The following is a 25,216-nucleotide window of genomic DNA, read 5'->3' as shown; positions in this document are numbered from 1 at the left end:
TACCAGTTCCCCCTTTCTCCAAAGTATGTTCAAGATACACACTGGTGCCAGTGATATTTTTTCCATCCATTAAATCCTAACTCTGTTAAATTGAAGTCCATAATATCAAGGACTTATTGTGTGTATGTGTAACCCCAGTCATGTTGATGTTACGAGTATTGTATACATTTTATCTTCTTTCCCCTCCCCTGCCCTAAAAGTATGCAAAAAATAAGATTTATTTATATAATATAAAAATATACAATGAAAGTCTGAAAAGAGTAAACCACCAGTGTAGCAAGTGTACTTATATGATTTATATATACTTATACTAGAATTATATAAATTATATTAATGCCATTATATTATAATTAAGCATTACAGAATCATTAATTAATACAATAAAATATGTTTGAAGTTAATTCATTTACCATGTAATAATCAGAATTGCACCAGTGAACTCTACTAACAAAATTCAATAGCAATATTTTGGTAGTGATTTGCAGTCACAGAGAGCATACACACTTTGGGGCACTTTAAAAATATATTTCACTTACAATCAACATTTACTACCTTCATTTTGAATTTAAAATTGTTCATTTTATTTTGAAATGAAAAAATATCATAATAGTTGCAATTTAACAAATCTCTTTTTTAACCCTCTTTCACTTGTGCCTTAAATGGAACAAATACGCACACACGGAGAGCAGACACCATTTTTAAATTATAAATTTTTTTAGCATTTTTTGTTGAATTAAAAGTAGTGTTTTATTAATTTTGATTTAAAAATTCAATTATAAAATATCAAACAGAAGTAAGCAACAAGAGAAACCTATACTAATAATGTTTTTATGGTATTTTTAGAAATTTCATGGTCACTTAACTCACAAATTGAAACACAGATACCACAGCCCTTTGTGCTTAATTTCTAAAAAGCAAGAAAAACCAAAACTGTATGGAAGATGACAACCCTCACTCACAGAAGACAAGTGAGGAGTCGAGTGGAGTACACAGTTGCAAATGCTTGTGTGGCATCTGGCAAACAAAAAAATTAACTCATAATGCATAGCAATATTGAAATGATAACAGAAAATACTATCTAAATATTTAGAGAATATTGATCAGGAAGGTCCATGGGAGAATCAGAATTTATGTCCTAATTTAAAAAAATAACAGAAAAATTTTAAAAAGTGGTATCTGTCTGTTAAGATGTCTTGTTGCTGTTAAGGGTTAAATAACTTAAAAATCAAGAGTGGAATATAAAATACATTTATTAGAAAATTAAATGAGAGCAATCATAAAATTTCTCAAATCTTAATTAAGTGTAAAACTTTATTTATAATAATATTTTTCTGGGAAGCTTTTTTGCCTTTAAAAATCTTTAAAGGCAAAAAATGTTTTTTTAATGTTTTTACCATAGAATCTATCAAGCATCATAGTTTTTCAAGTGTAATGAACCAATCCTGAATGATAGCTCAAATTAATTCTCTTTTGTTGCTGGGATTTAAGCAGGAAACAGTAATTTTCAGTCATGCCTTTGTGGTCTTAGTTACCTTGTTGCTTATAAGTCGAACCCATTATGATGGATTAGACTTGTAAGCAAGGTTATAAATATATTCGCAAAGTAAAACAGAGAAAGGTTATTTGAAAAAAAAAAACAAAAAAAAAAAAAAACAATATTTTTTAAAATATTGCTTACATAGAAGTGAGGAATTTTAAGAACAAAGAATGTGGCAAACACAGGACATGACATGCTTAAAAGATATTTAAAAATTGCCTGGAAACAACAATCAGTGAAATCTCATAATTATAACCATCACGATAGTTATTATTGCTGTTAATTACAAAACTTTTTTCGACAATATTAGGTGATTAAATTAATCTGAATGCATTAACAAAATTATTTTTATCTCACCTCAAAAACTTTGTCAAGACTTGTGCAAAATGCTTCTGGTTCTAATGCTCCAGCAACCACTTCTATAGGAATGCCATTGTTTCCAATGAAAAAGGATGAAGGGACCACTACTACTGGATCTGATCATGATAATCAAGAAAAATCTATATGTGAACTAAATAAAATAATTTTATACACCACTGTGACATGTTTGGATAGTAGCAAGACAAATTAATGATGTCAGAGCATATTCGCATTTGAAATTCTGTTTTAAGATGAATTTCTTTTGTATGATGAAAAAAATCTGAGAGAAAATTCTGAAAAAATTCTATTCTTCAAAATGAGAATAGCTTAGTTAACCCAATCCTCAGTTGAAAAGCACAAGATTCAAACAGATCTTTCTATATATAGAGTAACAGGTGAAAAATCTACAGAGAGAAAACACCAGCTAAATCTTTCTTTTCCAGTTGAGGCCACATTCAAGCATTTTATTTCATCATGAACCTAACTACAGAAGAACTTTTCATAGAATACAGAAACCATCCACTTATTTTCACTTTGTTTAGTACTTCAGGCACTGAAGTTTTATTTCACAACTTGGTGTGATAATCATGAACCAGTAGAGTAGTAGGCATATGGTAGCAGTTTTTTTAACTGCTAAGGATATTCTAAAAATTGCTTCTAAGGATGCTTTTCTGCAAAGCATTAAAATATCTTACAATGGTATATTACATAATTCTAACTAGAATAGTTTTTTTTTTTCATTCATCTTGAAAATTTTCTTTTTGGTAGTAAAGACTGCATAAAAGAATTTTGACTTCTGTTACTTCACTCTGATTATTTGCAATGCAGTTTTTAGGGATTTTATTTATTTTTTCTTCTTCACTCTTGCTATACTTACTACACTGTCCGTACAAGATGCCACTTTTATTAATGGTACTGTAAGCCTCTTTTTTCCTTGGGTAACAATAAAACTATCCAGCTGGAGGGAACATCTATAGGCTTTGTTTTATGCTAGAAGTCAGTAATGTATGACTGGAGAATTAATGGAGTACATGCTACCATTCAAATAAATAAATAATATATAATTTTTTTAGATTATCATCATCATAATGAAATTGGTCCGGCTTAGGTCTTTTAAGACCTGTTCCATTTTAGCTCTTTGAGGTGGTCTTCATCTCGCCATCGTTGTCTTGGTCGACCAACACCTCTTTTTTAAATTAAAAAATTGAAAAACATGAAACAGTATACTAAGGCTATTTTCAAAACACCAGCTCACAATGAACTTCATTTAAGGAAAATGATACAATTACTTTTAAACACTATAAGCTAAGCATTTTACTAACCCCTCTAAGAGCCTTATAAACTTCAATTAGGTCCCCTCAAAGGTGCCTGGTTTCCAAGCTCTGTAGCCCACATAATCAGTCTTTTCTCACATGGTCACCCTTTTGCTGATCTCACCATGTGAGTTGGCACCTTTGGAGCCAAAAAAGAAATCCCTATTAGAAGCTGCATTATAAACTTATGAAAATATGTCGAACTGAAATCTTTGTGGAAAATTTTATAAGTATGCAAAGGGGAAAAAAAGAATTTCTGAAAAAAAAAAATCACACATTCTTTCATGTGTATTGCATCTAGTAACAGAATTTCAAGGACATTTATCTATTGGCAGTTGCATTATGAGCTTTTTAAAATTGAAGCCATGGCAAAATGAAATAATATATATATATATATACACATATGAAATAATTGATAAAAATTTAGAAAAAAATAGAGAATTAGAAAAAGAATTTCATATCAGATTAATGCCATCAAAATATTGATTAAACATTACATCAGTCTTTAAAACATACATTACAGTATTTATTGAATCATATACCAAATGAAATTTAACAAGAATATGGAATATGGTATTCAGAGTAAAAGTATACCTATAGAGCCATAAGGCCAAGTATTTAAGTAACCTAAGTTGGACTTCATTGTTATACCTATAATCAAACATATAATATATACTAAAATACAATAAAATAATGATGAAGCAAATGACTGATAAAAAGATACATTGAATGGTACATTGATGAGGGCTAGCACCACTCAATACATCCTATCAATAATTGGCTAAGGCTATCTGCTTCTGTTTGCTATTTGCCAGTTAGTCTAGGTTAAAATACTCTAAAATTATAGATGCAATCTATGTTATATTTAGCAGCAAAATGGCAGAATAACAGCTAGCCCGACAGATAGCAGTGAATCAAAAATAATGAAAGTGAATTCCAGTCAATAATTTTCTTATAGGTTTATTAATTAGTGAAAAATAATTATGTAATGAAAAGGAAAGACTTTTGCCAAATTAAGGCAAAAAGGAGGAAGAGTAAGGATGGAAATAGTACCTCAATTTCCCCCAAAACATGTTTTTTCAGTTTCACTCAGACACTGGGAGGGTAAAAAAAAAAAAAAAAAAAAGTGTGTGTGTGTAAATAACTATTTATGGAAAAGATTAACCATGGCAGCTGCTTTAAAGGAAATATTATGTGCAACTATATACTAAAAAAATTTCAAAATATGTAATAAAATATATGACAATATGCATATATAATAATATATATGTATATTGGTCATATATTTTATATAATATATTACATAGTATATATATAATTTCTTTTTTAAAGATCACGAGTTCTTTTTTAAAATATCATGATTTTTTTTTCTTATTTATCTCCTGCCTCCAAAGATCATTGAAAATTTCTAACTGAAATTTCTCTACCTCTCTTTAATTGCATTGCTCAAAGAAAGTCTCCATGATCAAAGTTTGGTTATAGAATTAGGTAACCAAACAAAATGAGTCTCAATGAACAGCAAATGTTTTTTAACCAAAGAATTGCCTTAGCAACACCAACAGCTGCAGTATCCACAGTATCGGCAAATATTTTCAGGTAATTAAAATTTTTGGCATAAAGCAATGCTGCACATAACCACATTTCCCACCTTATCAAAACAGGTGCCTTGGTAAGAGCTAGGGCAGGGTGCATATGTCTGTAAACAGTTATGTGTATAGGCTTTTACAAAGCTCTTTTATGAAAGAAATAACTTTATTAACTTTGCCAAAATTGAACCAAATGGTTTCTGTAAGCCTGTACTAAGTAAGTCCATGTGGATCAGGTTTGGATAGAAAACTTGCAATGAAGAAGCAGCTTTTTATCATATACACAGAAGCAACTTCTCAACTGCCAACCCAAGCATGGTACTAAGTACTATAGGTTCTAATACCTCTTGTGTTTGGGGTTTTCATAAAAAAAAAAAAAAAATCACTAACAAAAATGTACTTTTTTTGCCATAGAATAATGAATCTTGCAGCTGCAAAGAATCATTTGCAAATCTCTCAAATTTGTGGGGTAAGTAGTAGTAATCATGACATGTGATGCAAGAAAGCAAGCGTATGAGCTTATGTAGCATGAGCCAAAAAAAAAAAAATTTCACACAACAATTCCCTCTAAATGTTTGTCCAGTTCCTCCTTAAATTTATTTAACCTATCAACTTCCAAAATGGCAGATGGAAGTTTGTTCCAGCAATTAACTACCCACTGGCTAAAGGCAAATTTCCACACATCTATTCTACATCTGTCTTTCCTCAATTTGAATTTATGTCCCCTTAGGTTCGTAATCTGAACAAATGGAAGAATCCCATCAGAATTCAGCGTGCTCAAGGCATTTATAAAGCCTTATACATCTCAATCAGATCACTTCGCAGGTGTCTAGTCTCCAGCCACTGCAATTTGCAGAACTTAAGCCTCTCTGCAGCGGAATGCAGAGACATCCCTGCATTCCGCTCACCAATTCTGTACACGCTGAAGCAAATCTACATCCTACTTAAAATGAGGCCTCCAGACCTTTATGCAGTACTCAAGGTATGGCTTCCTGATGGATAAAAGAAAAAAAAATAAAAAGCATGAGTGAGGGAGATAGCTGAAGGATGGGAGTAAAAAGGGAAGGAAGAACATCAGTGCATTACAACAGGTGTGTCTTTTACGTAGAAAAGATTTGACTTACTCTGTCATACCTCTACATTTTATGTAGAAAATGTGTGCATGGGGGTTGTGAGCAAAGCGAGCAAAGGGCAAAGCCCCCTAGTATATCATTAAAATAATTCTTCCTGAAGGTGGATTCATTTGGAATGTTTTGATTTATACGATTTTTTTTTCAAAAAAAATCATATGACAAATGGATTGCTTAAATTACTGAAAGGAATACTGCTGCTTACGAAAGTGATTCAGAAATCTTTTTGAAAAGTCACTTTTCTCTTCTCTTTGAAGTAAACAGTTTAACTAAAACCAACTGATTCAGCAATTTTTCCTTTTTTTCCTACATGTGATGTTATTTTCTTGTGTAATTGTATGTTAACGTGCAATTTTTTTTTTTCATTGAACCTTCTTTTCACAAACATTACAAAAAGACTATGTGCCATAAAAATATGTCAATTTTTATGGCAGCATAAAAATAAGCAAAATATTCCTATTTTTATTATGCCTCTACAAGTATATCAATAGATTTGATTTCTGGCATTCTGAACAAAAGCCATAACTGTTTTCTTTTTTTTTTTTCTTTTTTTTTTTAAAGCTAAACTGAACTGTTTTTTAACACATTCAAATATATACTTTCATCCAACATCATTAATACCACAAGAACTACTGTAAAACACTGCCTGGTATGTTTTCCCATACTAATATTTTGATGCAAGAAGCAGGGTACTCTTTAAACACAGGTTATTACTAAACTGAAATAGCTCTATAAAATAATGTCACTATGTCCCAGATGGTTGACGGTTTTATTTTATATTATAGAACTATTTCAATTGTGATGTTTTTAATGACTGAAATCACATGTACAAGTCTAAAGCCTGAAAACTGATCGTATTAACAAAGTGTGTAGTGTTGTTAGTAATATTCATGTTATATGCATTTATATGAACTAATCATTAAAATGGCCACAATATGCATTTTCACATATGTAAATGAATATAATCCATTGTCTAGTTATAAGGTTTGTCTGCAGTTGGTTTCAGCAGTTTTTTATCAAATTAGCATTAGCAGAGGCATATGATACAAGAAAGCAAGCATCAGCCAAAAAAAAAAAAAAAAAAAAAAAAAAAAGCTATCAACTTCCACAATGATAGATGGAATGCACATCGCACATCTATTCTATGACTATCTTTCCTCAATTTGAAATGACCCCTCAGTTCAAAATCTAAGCAAGAGGAAGAATCCCATCAGCACTGAGCTTGCTCAACCCAATCAAAACCTTTACACCTCAATCAGATCACCTCGCAAGTGCCTATCAGTGAATTAGACAAGCTACTCACAAGTCACAGAACCCAATGAAGACTTTGAACTTCATTATAAATGTATTTTGAATAATCTGTACTAAAATGCATATAAAATTCTATAGTGTTGGTGAAGTTATAGCAGTGACTTCAAAATATTTTATCATTGTAGTAAAGCTGTCTCCACTCTTAATACTTACCACTGTATTAAGATTATCTCCATAAAATAATCTACTGGTTATTCTGTTTCAACCTCTTTATAGGAAACACATGAAAACACAGCTCTTTGTAATTCATTCTATAGCAGACAAAGATTATTCCCTTTGCATTAGTTTCTTGCCTGATTGGTTTTCAAGTAACTGTAGGCATCTCTATGAAGCGCTAGGGTTAACTAAAAACAGTCTTTGTTTGTTTTTCTCCATTGTATCATAGTTTTGTTTGAATGATACATGGAATCTACATATGCTAGAGTTGTGATTCAGCTCTGTGCATATACCAGAACATAAAAACCGATAAAGTCATAGAAATTTAATCAAAGTGTTAAATTTCTAGTTTTATTTTTCAAAAATAATGATAATTAACACAAAATTCAATCTTAAAACCATTTTCTTAAGGATACATATCTGTGAAAACTGACGGCAAGGATAACTGAAAAGAAATAAAACACATATAAGTATCCTACATGCATTATACATATTATGTATACATTTAACTGCAAAGGAAAAAAATTGTTATATTAATTTTAAAAATATATAGGTATTAAGGCTAGGCATTTAAACTATTTGAGAATGGATATTTACCTGCATATTTTTTTTCCATTCATATAGAATTCCATTTTTGAGGACTCTGTTTGAATAGTTGATAATTACAGAGAAATACTCTTCTGTGTAGTTTTTCCTAAGTTCAACAGAAAAATTCTTCCTGGAAGCATTTTTCTGTATATAACATATACACTCTTTGGACATCCACACTCAGGGGATCGATTTTGTGTTAAGGATGAGATTCTGTTCTTTATTTATTACTTTGAGGAAGTTATTCACCCTCTCCAAGTAATAAATAAAGAGAATCACATTAAAGAGGTAAACTTTATCTTTTCAATATCATTCAAGACTATGTATCCAAGGATACTGGTAATGATCTTGCAGTTGCAATTTTTAATTTGTTTCCTTATATGCTAACTTACTTTGTTGCCTTTACAATCAACAAATGAACCCTTCTACATCACTACTACTGCAACCAGCTGTTTTAATAGAATGCAACAAATATTTCATGAAAGCATAAAGTTTGGGCATTCTTACATATGGAAACTGATGAATATTGCTGAAACAATGAATAATCTATCAGCAAATAAAGTAATTAAACAAAGTCAGTAATTTTTTGGTCAAAATGGTCAGTATACTAAATACCAATTGTTATTGTTATAGGGTTTTAAGTGCATCAGTGACTTAGCCCATACTGCACCATATACCAATGAATTAGTTCATACAGATTAAGTATTATGTCTGTATATATTATGTGTTCACAAGCTATTCTGCATGTTGTGCAACTCAAAAGTCCTATTTAAACCACCTCAGATCAGCTAATTATGGCCTTAAAATTGAACAGGAATTTAAACATTACTTCAGTCTCCAATGGAATCCAAATCCTGACTTCTTCATAAAAAAAAAAAGTGAGGAGGGGTGAACCCATTGAACTGTCAAGTTTGTTGTTTGTTATTTGGTTTTTAGGAGCATTAGCAACTAAGGCCATATTGCTCCGGGATATGTGGTGGTCATTCCCTGACCTTTCCGCATCCTCCGTATTTGGTGGTGATGGGCTCGAACCCCGGTCTAATCAAGAAGCGTGTGCTACGCACTGCTGCTCCTTCCCACCTGGCTACGGAGGCGCCTTTGAACTGTCAAGGATAGGAAGAATGATAATTTTCATTTGTCATTTACACCTCTACTCTACCTACATGTATTCATTCATTTCCTATTTTATACATATGATCAGTGCACCCGACTATTTTTGTAAAGTAGTGTTTTTTGTCAGCTGACTGCTCTTTTGCACATGGCAGTGTTCATTATTTACACAATACACTATGATTAATTATGATATTTTTGCTAAATAATATAGCTTATCAAAAATTTATACATAAATCGACCAGGGCCATTCCAATACATTATTTACCTAAGGTACTTCCCATAGTTATATTTCAGTGATTCACGATTTATCATGTTCCTATATATTTCAACTTGAATCTTACTAATTTTAATCCCACTAAGTTTCTAGGTTGTGCTGTTGTAACAGAAAGAAGGAAGACACCTGTATCAAATTGTGGATATGCTGAAATTTAAGCATTACTCAGTCATCAAGTTTTTCACCACAGAAAGAAATGGGCCAAAGGCCATTCATGAAAGGATGGTGGCTGTGCATGGCAACAGTGAGCCTTCAGAGTACCAGGTGAAATTCTGGTCAAAACAATTCAAGTGGGATCTTTGGAGAGTCCATCGAAGATGATCCAGGAAGGCCTGTGACAGAGATCACTCCAGAAATGTGCCAAGCTGTTGAAAAACCCTTGTGCTGAATAACAGACATTTAAAGGTGTCCCAAATCTCTAGGGAACATGACATATCTGAGAGTATAGTTATAACCATCCTCCATGAACATTTGGGATGACTAAGGTCAGTGCAAAGTAGGTCCCCAGGTTTCTAACCACTGTGCAACAGCAATTCATAGTAGTGTTGTGAGAAGAATTTAGAGCTTTATGGAAGGGATCCTAAAACTTTCATCTCCAGAACTGTTACGGGTGATGAAACATGAGTTCATCACTGGGACCGTGAGACCAAGCAAGAATCCATGCAGTGGAAGCACAAGGGTTCTCTCCCACCCAAAAAATTTCAGACAACCTTCAGCTGGCAAGATTATGGCAAGACCATTTTTTTTTTGGGATGCTGAGAGAATTTTGTACATTCACTACTTGAAATACAAGCAGACAGTCACTGGGGAGTCATATGCATCCCTACTACAACCTAAGGGATATCATAAAGGAAAAACGACGTGGAAAACTTTCCAGAGGTGTGCTGCTTCTTCAGGACAATGCACCAGCGCACAGGTCACATGCTGTTACTGCTCCTTTGAGAGACTGACTTTACAGAACTTACCCATCCACCTTGCAGTCCAGTTCTGGCCCCCAGTGACTATTTCCTGTTTCAGCATCTCAAGAAAAACTTACATGGATGTTGCTTTGCTGATGATAATGAACTGAAGTCTGCCATTTCTGTGTCTTTGATGGACAGGACAAGGAATTTTATTTGTCTGGTATTTCCTCATTACCAACAAAATGGAACAAGTATATTGACATTCAGGAGAATTGCACTGAAAAATAAAACCAGATTTTTGCCTCTATCTCATTTCCTTCATAGGTAGATGGATAATTTATTGAATGCCTCTCATATTACACTTTGATTATAGTATAATATAAATTCATTAATTTTGATTATAAATCATTGATACAAATGTTAATCGTTCTATGCAAGGAAAGTAGACCTTCACATTAAACATTAATATAAATATTTTGAAGCAATAGCTTATTTAGAGCAACTATAATATAAGTTACTGTCAATGAAATTTCTTTTTTTTTTCTATTCTTTTTTTTTTTTTTTTTTTTGCAATGACTTACCTGTCTGCTTTTAGTTTAAGGGCAACACAGGCACTATTTTGAAGTTTGCTAATTACACTTGGATGATCATAAGTTAAATTCATCTTGTTTGATAATTCATCATTACCTGTATATAAAAAAAGCAAGGTCACACAAATATAATAACCATGATAATTTTGGTCTTATCTTCCCTCCCCTCCTCCTAAGTAAACAATTCTATGATGAATGTGGCATAAATTAGCATTTTCAATCCTATTAATAATATACTCCACTTAAAATTCAATTAATTTCTCATAGTTCATCAATAAATAATACATCCATCTAAATTTGTGCCCCCATATCCGCTGATTCAGTTACCTGCGGTTAACCATGGAAAAAAAAAAAAGAAAAAACTTAACACATACTACTCGCGTGTCCAGTACAGGATGTTTCAAAATTTGTGCAACGAAAAAAAATATTAGTAATTAAAATTTATTATTCTTTTCTTATCATGTAATCAAATAATTATATAGTAATAATAATGATAAGTAATTATAAATTACAATAAATGCTGAAAATGTCCATCTTCTCCTGATTACATGAATGGACTGTTTTCATAATACAGTAAGACCCCCCCCCGTATCAGCAGGGGATGCATTCCAAGCCCTACCGTGGATGGCTGAACCCGCAGATATAAGCAAACACCTGCTGACCCCCTATATAATGTGATTTTCTTGTACATACATACATATAATAAAGTTTAATTGATAAATTAAACACACAGTAAGATAACATTAACGACATTAAATATGGTAATAATAAAGTACAGCAGACTCTTGATTTACCAGGATTGGATTAACTGGGACACTTCAAGACTCCAAATTAAAAAAAAAAAAAAAAAAAAAAACCAACCAGAAATCATAAAATTTAAGTAATAACTAGAATAGGTATAAACAGATATTTTGCAAGTCGTAAATGAGCAACAAGAACTGGCTTTATAAGTCGTCATTGGGAGATTAGTGTACCTATTATCTTGCAACCCCTGCACTGTCTTCACACCTACCGCTCAAAACAAAAAAAAAAAAAAAAAAAAGAGACACCAAATGTTTAGTTTGATTTAGTGCATTGCATTGATTGTTGTTCCACTGCACCACAAAAAGACAAATTTTGTTTTGTTATTTATGTCAGGGATGTCGGAATTTTTTTTTCTATTTTGTTTAGAAATCGCAAAAAAGACAGGCAAACGGAAGAGTTGTGCTTTCATATTAAACAAAAACTTGAAATTATTCAAAAGTTTGAAAATGGTGCATCCATTAAATCTCTAAAGAACCATTATAATGTTGGTGACCAAACTATACATCATTGTAAAAAATAAAGGAAACCTATTCGATTTAAAATTGACATCGTAAAAAATAAAAGGAAGCATCGTATTGGACACGCGAGTAGTTCGTGTTAAGTTTTTTCATTTTTTTCCCCAAGGTTAACCGCGGGTAACTGAATCGGCGGATACAGGGGCACAACTGTATCTGATGACACCTTTTATAATGTTTGAATGTCTACATGCAGACAGCATATTAGAGCTGGAAAAGGAATTAGAAAATGTGAATTGGAATATCATCGGTTTGGCTGAAACAAGAAGAAGAAATGAATCACTTATACGTTTATCAAGTGGAAATCTGCTGCACACCAATAGAAACAGTGAAAGGAGTGAAGGTGGAGTTGGGTTTCTGGTCCATAAAAGTTTTAAAAACAACATTTTGGAATTCAAAAGTATATCACCAAGGGTGTCAAGATTTCTAAGAGGTACAAGCTAAAGATTATAATGATTTATGCACCAACATCGAGCCATGATGATGAAGAGGTTGAAAAAATGTACACCGAAATTGAGTCTTCTAGATGAGCAGAAAACCCACTACACTATTATTATGGGGGACTTCAATGCTAAGGTTGGAAAAAGACAAAACAGCGCAGAAAGGGGAACTATAGGAAATTTTGGAATTGGTGAAAGAAATGAAAGACTTGTGGAATTTGCAGAATCTCAAGGACTGTCAGTAATGAACACTTTTTTCAAGAAAAGGGTGAACAGAAAGCGGACATGGAAGAGCCCAAATGGATTAACTACTAATGAAATCGACTTCATCCTCACTAACAGAAGATATATTGTGAATGATGTTACTGTCCTGAATAAGGTAAATGTTGGAAGTGATCACAGAATGGTAAGATGTACACTTGATATAGATGTAGGAAGGGAAAGGAAAAAACTGACTTCAGTAAATAATACAAAGGTCTTTGAGATAACAGAAGAGGAGAAAAAGCAGTATGTACTGGAACTTAAGAACAAGTTTGAGCTTCTGCAGACTGCTCAGGACCAAGATATCGACGAGGAATATTACAACTTTCTGAAAGTGATAAAGCCCAAGAAACCTATAGGGAAAAAGAAATCCAAAGAAGAAAAAATTAGTCAAGAAATACTTGTTATGATGAACCGAAGGCAAAAAATGAAGAGCAAGATAAACACTGACAAGGAAAAAATTGAGTATACTGAGTTATGCAAAGCCATTAGAAAGAGACTCAGAGAGGACATAAGAAGATTTAACACAAGAAAAGTAGAACAAGCATTAAGGGAAAACAAAGGATTTAAATCAGCAGCCATGAGCAGTAATACAGAAAGAGAAATGATACTGAAACTGAAGAATAGCAATGATGTACTTATAAACAGCAGAGAAGGCATAATTCAAATAGCAGAAGACTACTATAGAGAATTATACAAGGAGCAGGGGAATGATGCCAGCAGTGGGGAAGATGGATTGCAAAGTAGCAACACATATGACATACCCGATATTCTTCCTGATGAGGTAGAACATGCATTGAAGAAAATGAAGAATCAGAAAGCCCCGGGAGAAGATGAAGTTACTGTAGAGTTGTTAAAATTGGGAGGAACAGACATAACACAAAAACTGGCAAGGCTCTTCACAAAATGCATTAGAAAAGGTAGCAGTGGAATAATGCAATCATAGTTTTGCTGCATGAAAAAGGAGATAAATCAGAAATTGGAAATTATAGACCAATTAGCTTGTTATCCCACATGTACAAGTTGTTCACAAGGGTTTTTTCTAACAGATTAGAAAGAATATTAGATGAAAATCAACCGAAAGAGCAAGCTGGATTCAGGAGTGGATTCTCAACTACGGATCACCTTCATGTAATATCACAGCTAATGGAGAAAGCAAATGAATATAAAACACCATTATGCCTGGCATTTGTGGATTATGAAAAGGCATTTGACTCCATACAGCATAAGGCAATGTTTCGGGCACTGGAAAGACAAGGCATAGATACCCCATATATTATGATTTTTAAGAAAATATATGAGAACGCTACCTCCTTTATTAGACTAGACAAAGACAGTAGAAAATTTAAAATCGAGAAAGGAGTTCGACAAGGAGACACAATATCTCCGAAGCTGTTTACTGCTGCCCTTGAGGAAGCTTTCAGAAGATTAGACTGGTCTCAGAAAGAAGTCAACATGAATGGAGAGTACCTAAACCATTTACGATTTGCAGATGACATTGTCGTCATAAGCCACGATCCCAAAGAATTAGAGGAAAATCTTAAACAGTTATGCAGAGTTAGTAAGGATTTTGGACTAAAGATGAATATGGCTAAAACAAAAGTAATGATGAACAAGTATGCCACGGAAAGGGAAATAATGATTGAAGGAGCAGTAATTGAAAAGGTGGAGTCATATACTTATCTGGGACAAGTTATTAGCTGGAATAATGATAAATGGCTGGAAGTCAAGAGAAGAATAAATTTTGGATGGATAGCATTCAGGAAATATAGTCATATACTGAAGAGCAATATCCCAGTTTGTCTGAAACGTAAAATAATGAATCAATGTATACGCCCCACCATGACTTATGGAAGTGAAACTTGGGCACTCACCAAAAGAATGGAAGAGTAGCTGAGAACTACACAGCGAAGAATGGAACGAATTATATTGGGAATCAGACTGTTAGATAAGAAGCGAAACACATGGATTAGGCAGCAAACTCAAGTAAAGGACATTCTTATCAAAACTAAAGAAATAAAATGGTCTTGGGCAGGACACATAGCTCAAAGACATGATGACAGATGGACCAAGAAAATAACAGAATGGTACCCAAGAGGAGCTAGAAGAAAACCTGGAAGACAAAGGCGGAGATGGATAGATGAAATTCACGAATTTTTGGATAGTAAATGGATGGCTAGTGCTCAAAACAGAAGGAACTGGAAAGTTGCTGGAGAGGCCTTCATCCTGCAGTGGATTGAAAATGGCTGATGATGATGACGCTTCAATCTTATAGTTTTCCAACATTTTTTTTTTTCTTTTCACATTTTCTGGAACAACCTCCGTTCATACGTATTCCCTGAAAATTACAATCTCCAGAAATTCAAGTCCAATAGCAACAAGTATCTTCTTTCATCTTCTCAACCTTCAGCCCAGGCACATAGGTTCTAATAAGTCTCATGCCTGGGGTTTCGTAAAAAATAAGAAAAAAAGCATTTTCAAGCACTCTCATTAGCATTAGTAAGGGCACATTATGCAAGAAAGCAAGCATATATGGAATCAGCCAAAAAAAAAAAAAAGGAAAAAAAGGGGGAAAAAAAGCCCTTCTCATTTCACCCATCCACTCGCTTGAAATGTTTGTCTAGTTCTGCCTTGAATCTATTTAAGCTATCAACAAGAGATGGAAGTTTGTTCCAGCAATCAACCACTCACTGGCTAAAGGCAAACTTCCGCACATCTATCCATTAACTGTCTTTCCTCAATTTGAATTAATGCCCTCTCAGGCGATTATTCTGAGCAAGAGGAAAAATCCCATCAGCATTGAGTATGATCAAACCATTCAAGGTTTTATACACCTCAATCAGATCACCTTGCAGGTAATTTGCAAAACTTAAGCCTTTCTTCATAAGAGCCACTCTTTCTTCCATTCACTAATCTTGTTGCCATTCTCTGTACTCGTTCCAGCAGCTCTACATCCTTCTTAAAATGAAGCTTCCAGACCTGTATACTAGGTGTGGTCTGACCATTGCCTTATACAAGGGGATAATCACCTCCTTATCCCTGCTAGAAAAATTCCTGTATATCATTGACAAGACACCATGAGCTACTCTTGCAGCCCGTCTGCACTGCTCAGAGAACTTCATATCTGCCTGCACAACCACCCCCAAGTCCCTTTCATTCTCTACCACTGTCAGTGTAGTACCACAGCGTTGATACGTTGCTCTGGGGTTGCTGTTTCCCATGTGTAGTACTTTACATTTGTCAATGTTAAACTTCAGTTGCCACCTCTCAGCCCATCTGCTCAACTTTTATAGATCCTGTTGCAGCAGTGTACTGTCACTAGTGTCATTAACAACCCTGCCAACCTTCATATCATCTGCAAACTTGGACATTAAGCCTGATATACCATCATCAATATCATTAATAAATACAGAAAACAACAATGGACCCAACACTGAACCCTGGAGGGGGACTCCACTTATAACATTAGTCCACGAAGTGCAGTGTCCATTGTTTACCACACTGTCTTCTCCCACTCAACCATCGCTTTATCCATAGTGGCAATTTGCCTCCCATGCCACACTGCTCCAATTTGTGCAGCAGTCTTCCATGTCCAACAGACATGGAAGACTGCTGCACAAAAAGACATGGTTTGATATCATATATTTGGACCTTTCCAAGGTCCAAATATATGATATCAAAATTATTACCTGCATCCAGTTCCTTTGTAACCACATCATAGTATCCAATCAAATTGGTGAGACAAGACTTCCCCTTAACAAATCCATGCTGTGTCCGAGCTATAACTGAAGTCTTGTCTAGATGATCCTGTAGTGCTTCTTTAACCAGTGCCACCATTAATTTCCCTGGAACAGAAGTTAAACTAACAGGTCTGAAATTACTTGTATCACCCTTTGATCCTACTTTGTAAATTGGGGTCATATTTGCACATCTCCAGTCCATGGGTACCTCCCGTGAGTTCAATGAAGCTCTCATAATTATGGCTAAGGGTTTGCTTACTTCCTTTGCTGCCTACCTTTCTGGCACTTTTCTTAAGTTTATCTTCAACAATTTCTACTCCACTTTGCTTTCAGTTATTACAAAATCATCTAGCTCACTGCCAGAGTTTAATTGACCTCTGGCATACCCCGCCTTGAATTAATCCTCATGTGTGAATGTAGATGCAAAATACTCATTTAGTTTGTTAGCTACTTGAGCAGGATCATCAACAGTTGAACCATCGATATCAAGTGGACCAATCTGACCCCCTTCCTTCTAGAGTTTACAAAAACTCTTGGCTATTTTTCTTTGCATCCTTTGCCAAAGATTTCTCGTAATCTGCCTTTGCCTGCCTAACCTCCTTTGTGACTTGGTTTCAGACAAACTTATATCTCTCATAGGCTTCCATGTCATCCATTAATTTATATGTATCCCATGCATTTTTCTTGTCTGCCACATATCTCATTAGTTCATATGAGATCCATTTAGGCCTAAACTTTGAATAATACTTCTTAGTTGGTATGAAAAGCCTAGTAGCTTCCAAGATTAATTCTCTGAATGCTTCTCATTTTGAATTTGCTGTTGGTAACATCATCAGTTGGTCCCACTGTATAGAATTGAAATACTGTCTCAAACCTCCATACTCGCCTTTATGAAAGCAAAAACCCTTCCCTTTACCCCTGATGGTAGTTACCTCTGAGTAAATCCCACTTCAACACATTGATCATTGCCACCAAGTCGTTCCTTTTATTATGCAGATTCTTAATGCATATAGAATCACTACTGATAATCAGATCAATAGTATTACTCCCTCTAGTTGCCTTCCAAACATGCTGCTGTAGAAAACAAATATCCAATAAATCCACAAAAGCCTTGCTGGTGTGAGTGACGAACCCAACAAATTCCAGTCAATATCTGGGAAATTAAAATCCCCCATTATAAGACACACTGATTTACTGGCCCACACTATTTCCATGTACATTGTTTATAATACTCATCAGAGTCATTAGGCCTATAACACACTCCTACTCTCAATTTTGCTTTCCCAGTGCTTGTCACACCAAACTGACTCGACACTGCACTGTCCAGCCATGTTGATGGGCTGTACTTCCTTGGATTTCATTGTGCTTCTTAACTAATAACATAACCCCTCCTCCTTTCCTATTCTGTCTACCCTTCCTGTACACATTGTACTCCCCAAATTCCATTTTTGCATTCCTTATATCTGTGTGACACCACATCTCTGATATCCCAACAATACCTGCCTTTGATGTTTTGACCAACACCTCAAATTCATCAGATTTATTTACCCAACTCCTAGTATTGTTGTACACCCAAGTATACATGCACCTGTTCCTATTCTTAGCTACCCTAACACAAACCATGTATTTACTTGTTCTGCATTGACTCCCAGCAGTTTCTGATATCCCCTGCATCTTGTTTTCCAGGCTGCTGCTCATTTCAATAGAAGCAGTGCAGGAATCACTTTAACCTCTGCCAGCAGCTACTGTTAATCTATTAGTCCGTGTATCCCCCCCCAAGCTAGAAGTTTTCTGACCCACCTAACACTGCCTTGGTAGCATCAGCAAATATTCTTGCAATTTTCTATTTATGTGTATCCCATCCCTGTAGAAGCAGTCCCTCCTGTTAACAATATATATACATCTCATATACATCTTCTACTAACAATGCACTTCTTATAGTCTATATACTTCTTACAGTCCTTATAGTCTATCACAGAACCAGGCCATTTAAACTTTTTTTACTAATTTTGAAATTGGTGATCTTTCTGGATCTTTTCAAGCAAATGTAATTTTGAACTCACACTGCACCATACAGCTGCAACTCTAATAAATCCTTTAAATTCAAAAAGCATCCTACTCAGTAATATTCTCCATCTTACTTGCAAATTTTGCTGCTGGGATGCATCACAAACAAATAAACAAGTTAGTTAATGTATGCAGTGCATTACCTTTCAAGTATGTTTGCAAATAGTAATAATTTATGATTTATAACTAACAAAAAAAAAAAAAAAAGAGAAAAAAGCAACTTTTATGCAGAAGTGGAGAAAATTTTGTTTCTGCCCATCTGCCACATTGCTCATTCATTATTCCAACCAGTTCATGGCAACAAATATATTGGTAAGTATGAAAAAAAATAAATAACTGCTGAATTTCTATCGGTCCAATTTTAATGAGATTTCGGAAGGTTGGATAAATCATTCTAACAAAGCCAAATATATAATTTCATGAAAATCCATTCATAGGAAGACGAGTTATTACATACAAACAGATGGACAAAGAAATAATTGTTGGATTTCTATGGTTCAGTTTTAATGAAATTTGGGATGGCTCTACAAATGTTTCTAAAATATCCAAATATAAATTTTTATGAAAATCCACCCATGGGAATCGAGTTAATACACGAGGATAGAAAATATATATATCATCATCATCATCAGCCATTTTCAATCCACTGCAGGATGAAGGCCTCTCCTGCAACTTTCCAGTTCTTTCTGTTTTGAGCACTGGCCATCCATTTACTACTCAAAAACTCATGAATTTCATCTATCCATCTCCGCCTTTGTCTTCCAGGTTTTCTTCTAGCTCCTCTTGGGTACCATTCTGTTATTTTCTTAGTCCATCTGTCATCATGTCTTCGAGCTATGTGTCCTGCCCAAGACCATTTTAGTTCTTTAGTTTTGATAAGAATGTCCTTTACTTGAGTTTGCTGCCTAATCCATGTGTTTCTCTTCTTATCTAACAGTCTGATTCCCAATATAATTCGTTCCATTCTTCGCTGTGTAGTTCTTAGCTTCTCTTCCATTCTTTTGGTGAGTGCCCAAGTTTCACTTCCATAAGTCATGGTGGGGAGTATACATTGATTCATTATTTTACGTTTCAGACAAACTGGGATATTGCTCTTCAGTATGTGACTATATTTCCTGAATGCTATCCATCCAAAATTTATTCTTCTCTTGACTTCCAGCCATTTATCATTATTCCAGCTAATAACTTGTCCCAGATAAGTATATGACTCCACCTTTTCAATTACTGCTCCTTCAATCATTATTTCCCTTTCCGTGGCATACTTGTTCATCATTACTTTTGTTTTAGCCATATTCATCTTTAGTCCAAAATCCTTACTAACAGTGCATAACTGATTAAGATTTTCCTCTAATTCTTTGGGATCGTGGCATATGACCACAATGTCATCTGCAAATCGTAAATGGTTTAGGTACTCTCCGTTCACAGTGACTCCTTTCTGCGACCAGTCTAATCTTCTGAAAGCTTCCTCAAGGGCAGCAGTAAACAGCTTCGGAGATATTGTGTCTCCTTGTCGAACTCCTTTCTCGATTTTAAATTTGCTACTGTCTTTGTCTAGTCTAATAAAGGATGTAGCACTCTCATATATTTTCTTCAAAATCATAATATATGGAGTATCTATGCCTTGTCTTTCCAGTGCCTGAAACATTGCCTTATGCTGTATAGAGTCAAATGCCTTTTCATAATCCACAAATGCCAGGCATAATGGTGTTTTATATTCATTTGCTTTCTCCATTAGCTGTGATATTATGTGAAGGTGATCCATAGTTGAGAATCCTGTCCTAAAGCCAGCTTGCTCTTTCGGTTGATTCTCATCAAGTATTCTTTCTAATCTGTTAGTAATGACCCTTGTGAACAACTTGTAGATATGGGATAACAAGCTAATTGGTCTATAATTTCCAATTTCTGATTTATCTCCTTTCTTATGCAGCAAAACTATGATTGCAGTATATATATATAATATATATAACAACAAATATATATATAACAACAATATATATATATATATATATATATATATATATAACAACAGCAATATATATATATAACAACAAAACTCGGATTTCTACTAGTTTGATTTTAATGAAATTTGGAATGGCTCAACAAATCTTTTTGAGAGGCCCAAATATAAAATTCCATGAAAATCCATCTCTTGTGAGTAAAGTCATTAATCACATGCAGGCAGGCAGACAGAATATGATGAAGATAATATGCACATTATGCATACATGCTAAAAAAACTCCTATCCCACATGTTTAAGATACCAAACCTACCAATGCCAGCCCAATAGATCAAAAAATATAGCCATTCAAAACCATTTAATCTTTTCTTGATGACCCTGTACAAATTCATATTCATTTCTCATCCATTAAGGTCATATACTATAAAGTTATATTTCCAAAGGAACATTTTTCATACCCAGAAGAATTCTCTACACCCAAGCCCCCAGGAAATATCTCAATTTCCCATTCTACAACTGGATGTATAAATGCTTAATACACAAACCTTTCACTTCCTATTCCATCTGGTTTATTTTCCAAAGGCAATATTTATTTAATTTCATAGAAAATTTGCTTTAAAAGATAACATGTTTATTATTACCTTCCACATAAACTAGAAACACCTTCTGATGTTGTTTTGCTTCTTGAATTGCTTCAGGAATAGCACCTTCATACCACTGCATGTTGAAAGTTTCTATTCAACAGGCACACTGGTGATGTTTATTGTTAACCTGAAAAATTTAAAAACTGTCCCAAATCATATTTTATATAAAATAAACAAAAAAAAAAAGTACTTAATATCTTCATACAATTTCAATTCAGAATATGCAGTTTCAATCAATGACAAATTCAGCTAAATATGCCAAGTTTGGAAAATGACTCTCAAACTTGTAATACAGATCACTCTAAGTGAAATGGCATTCTAGAACCTTTTAATTATTATTAATAATAATAAATTATTGCAGATGACACAATGCAACAGGCAAATTATATATTTTTTTTCATTAGTTTTAATATTTGTAGTTGCAAATAAGAAAGAAATAAAGTTTATATATAGCATCAACAAAAAAAAAAAAAAAAAAAAGAAAAAGAAAAAAGCTTCCCACTTTACCTGTCCAACCCAATTTAATAATTAATTTGTCTAGTTCCACCTTGAATTTATTCAAACTATTCATTTCCACAACAGGTGAAAGTTTGTTCCTACAATCAACTACCCATTGGCTGAGGCAATTTCCACATATCTATACCTATAACCATCCTTCCTCAATTTAAATGTATTGCCCTTTGTGTTGTCTGAGTGAGAGGATGTCATCAGTGTTAGCTTATTTAATCCATTCAAAGTCTTCAAAATCTGAAGTCAAATCTCCTAACAGATACACAGTTTCCATATGCTGCAATTTTCTCAACTGAAGCCTTTTTATTTCCCTCACTCATCTCGTTACCTTTCTCTGCATTCAGTCCAACAGATCCTTTCTAAAATGAGGCTTCCGTCTTGACTGTATGCAGCAATCAAGCTGTGGCCTAACCATTGCCTCAATACAAAGGGATAAGACCTCCTTATCCTTGCCAGAAAAATTGCTTTATATCATTGACAAAACCCCATGAGCTGTCCCAGTAGCCCGTCCACACTGCTCAAAGAATATCATGTCTGATTGCACAATAATCAGAAAATATTTTTCATTTTCCACTGCCCTCAGTGTGTCACCATGCAATTAGTATGCTATTCTTGGATTACTGCAACCCATATACTGTACCTTGCATTTGACAATGTTAATCTTCAGCTGCCTGACTGTAGTGATATCAAAATTTGGCAGATCTTGAAAGGCATTCCCCAGTCAGCCTATCAATCTTCCACCATGATAACCTAAGTGGAAGACGGTCTCTTACTAATTAGGGTGATTATTATGGGAAAGCGATCACTTCCCAAGTGAAGGAAGGAGACAAGAGGAGCAATTAGAAAGATCAATGGCAGAAAACATATAGGTAGGCACAAGGAAGGTGTTTGTTTCCACATTTAGAAGGGAAAGGTAATTATCAGTGAGCATATGTTCTATGACTTGTCCCTTTTCCATTGATGTTAGCACTACCCTATTTGTGGGGTAGTGCTAACATCATCCATTAAAATCCCTAAGAAGTAAGAAAGGGGAGGCAACAGCATCACAAGATCGAAGTCTCTGGAGGACGTCAGTCCCAGGTAGCAAATAAGCCACCTGGGGCAGACTGTTAATAAAAATCCTACTGTAAGGTCCATTGCTACAGTCTCTATCCTGGTTTTGCAAGTAGCAAAAGCTGAAATGGGGACTGGTTACTCAAGAGAATAGCAACTCCTCCATGAGTAAGGCCATCAATTCCAACTGTGATGTTACACATGGTGGGGTTATCATTTACTTTTAGATGCAAAGTCTCCTATATGCAAAAGCAGGCTAGTTCATGCTTTTGCACGAGTGCCTCGATGCCTTTTGCATTTTGCAGAATCCACAACAATTTCACTGTAGGAATTTAGCTATTACTTAGGCTTGGTGATTCTGTTGGATGGCTTCAGAAGTGCTGAGGGCTTACCTTTCTCGGTCTTTTTTTGGAGAAGTATGGATGTTGTCCCGTGTCCATTTCTTCCTCCACAAAGAGTTCCAAGACTGTTTCATTAGGTGCCTCTACCTCCTTGGTTTCGACATCCATTTTCTCTTCTACTACCATTAGCAGCTGGATTTTCTGTAGTATTACTTTATTGCTTGAATTTTGGACTGGGACAAAAGGAGGTATCGATATTGGAGTGGCAGCTGAGTTTTTTGTGCTGGTTTTTCTGAGTACAAAAAATAGCAGGCAATGGGCATAAATGACTCTTTCAGTGGTACAGTCATTTTCGTTTGAGTTCCAATGGAACATTTCTTGGCAACCTTTTCAGCATATGTTGCCTTATTGCTATTTACTGGTTTAACTGCTTTTCTGGCCTCCAGGTATGAAATGTTCAGCTCTGCCTAAAATCATATTTCCTTTTCTTCCTTCCAATTCTGGAATTCTCAAGAGTATGCATGCAGGGTGCTCTCCTTGGCAGTTAATGCAAGTGGGTTTTGCAGCTTTACATGATGTAATTTTGTTGTCCTTTGCACAACATCGAACACATGCACCACAGCAAGCCATTTGTGAATGTCCATATTTCTGGCACTTGAAGCATTTTAATGGGTTTGGAATATATGATACCGTGCAATTCAGATAACCAGCTTTAATCTCATTAGATGGCATATTAAAAGTAAGGATGAAGTTGCTAGTTGGGTTAGATTCCCATCCCTATGTACAAATATTTGCTTTGCAGCTGTCACTCCTTGCGATTTTAGTTCAGACACCTCCAGAAGATCCCACTCAGAGCTCATACTTCTGGATAAATTATCTTGTGGAGTGTTACTGTAATTGGAAATCCCCCAATAAAGTTGGCTCGGAGAAGCTGTTTGGATTGTTTATCACACTTCGTTTCCAGAATATCCCCAGAATGCAGTCATTTTACAGATTTAGGGGAGCCTTCCAACCCTTCAAAACACTTCTGAATAAAGAGTGACATTTTCCCTATAGGCTTCCCTCTGGTAGAATGGATTATCAGGTATCTAGGCATTGGACCTGATACCATTTCTATTCTGGGCTTCTTTTCTGAAGTGGTAGTGTCTGTACTCATGTCATTAGCCTCTAGAAGGAACAACTATACTGGGTCCCCAGAAGAAAAGTTTAGATTATCAGGATTCATAATGGTTTAATTTTTGGGCTCCAGGCTCCACCATGAAGCCCAAATGGGACTCGTACTACTTGGCAAGCAATAAATGCAGTATGCCAGGGATACCCAGACGCCAAATCCACACCACTGCCAGCCTGAATCTTATCCTTTGGATCACAAGGGGCATGGCACTGACAGGGCTGATCCTCGTAGGCGAACCCACTAGCGAACTGATCCTGGTTGTGCTGTACCAGACCACGCATCTTGTCAAAGTGGTGTGATGAAGCTGGGCCCCCCCCCTCAACCACCAGGATCCCATATTTTGAGTTTAAACTATAGAAGAATACTTAGTCTTAACTGTGTCTATAATGAAATCAGGAGTATTGTATTGTAAAATGTGTGAATTCAAACACTTGGTTAGGATGACTAATGATGACATAACAGGACTAACAGAAATGTGGTGCCACCTGTAAATTGGGGATAATCAGTTCTACTATGGTATGTAAAATGTACACAGAAAAGAGAGGGATAAAGGATGATGGGATCATGTTTCTTATCAAAAGCAGCCTGAGCATGAAAAGAACTTTTGCTGAGTCAGAAGTTACACCTGCTAGTATAGAATATGTGTGATCTGAGTTAATTGGAAGCAAATATGAGAGTGGGAGTAATCTACAAACCAGAGGATTGTGAAGAATATGATAGGAGGGTATTATTAATGACCATGAAGATGGAATGGGAAAGCAAGTGCAAATGTCTTATTATGGGTAACTTCACTCTATCCTTAATTTATTGGAATAATTAGGAGGGAAACTTACTGTGGGAAATAAATTTT

General features: G+C 34.8%; 1 protein-coding gene across 3 annotated transcripts in view; it reads right to left on the bottom strand.

Moving 5' to 3' along the window:
- LOC150089814 (UBX domain-containing protein 4) overlaps window positions 1–25,216 on the bottom strand; it is a 206,620-nt gene that overhangs the window by 165,645 nt on the left and 15,759 nt on the right. For all 3 annotated transcript variants that reach the window (XM_090389660.1, XM_090389659.1, XM_090389661.1), the window contains exons 2-5: window positions 21,286–21,415; window positions 10,852–10,957; window positions 7,810–7,838; window positions 1,895–2,013 (exon numbers count right to left, since the gene is read on the bottom strand). In XM_090389660.1, the coding sequence (XP_090245786.1) occupies window positions 1,895–2,013; window positions 7,810–7,838; window positions 10,852–10,957; window positions 21,286–21,367 (336 nt within the window). In that variant the 5' untranslated portion in view covers window positions 21,368–21,415. The remainder of the gene's footprint in view (window positions 1–1,894; window positions 2,014–7,809; window positions 7,839–10,851; window positions 10,958–21,285; window positions 21,416–25,216) is intronic.

The sequence above is a fragment of the Mastigoproctus giganteus genome, chromosome 2 (assembly GCF_048544385.1).
Source record: "Mastigoproctus giganteus isolate SK-2022 chromosome 2, ASM4854438v1, whole genome shotgun sequence".
In the NCBI taxonomy this organism is placed as follows: Eukaryota; Metazoa; Arthropoda; class Arachnida; order Uropygi; family Thelyphonidae; genus Mastigoproctus; species Mastigoproctus giganteus.
This window is presented reverse-complemented; position numbering and strand designations above follow the sequence as displayed.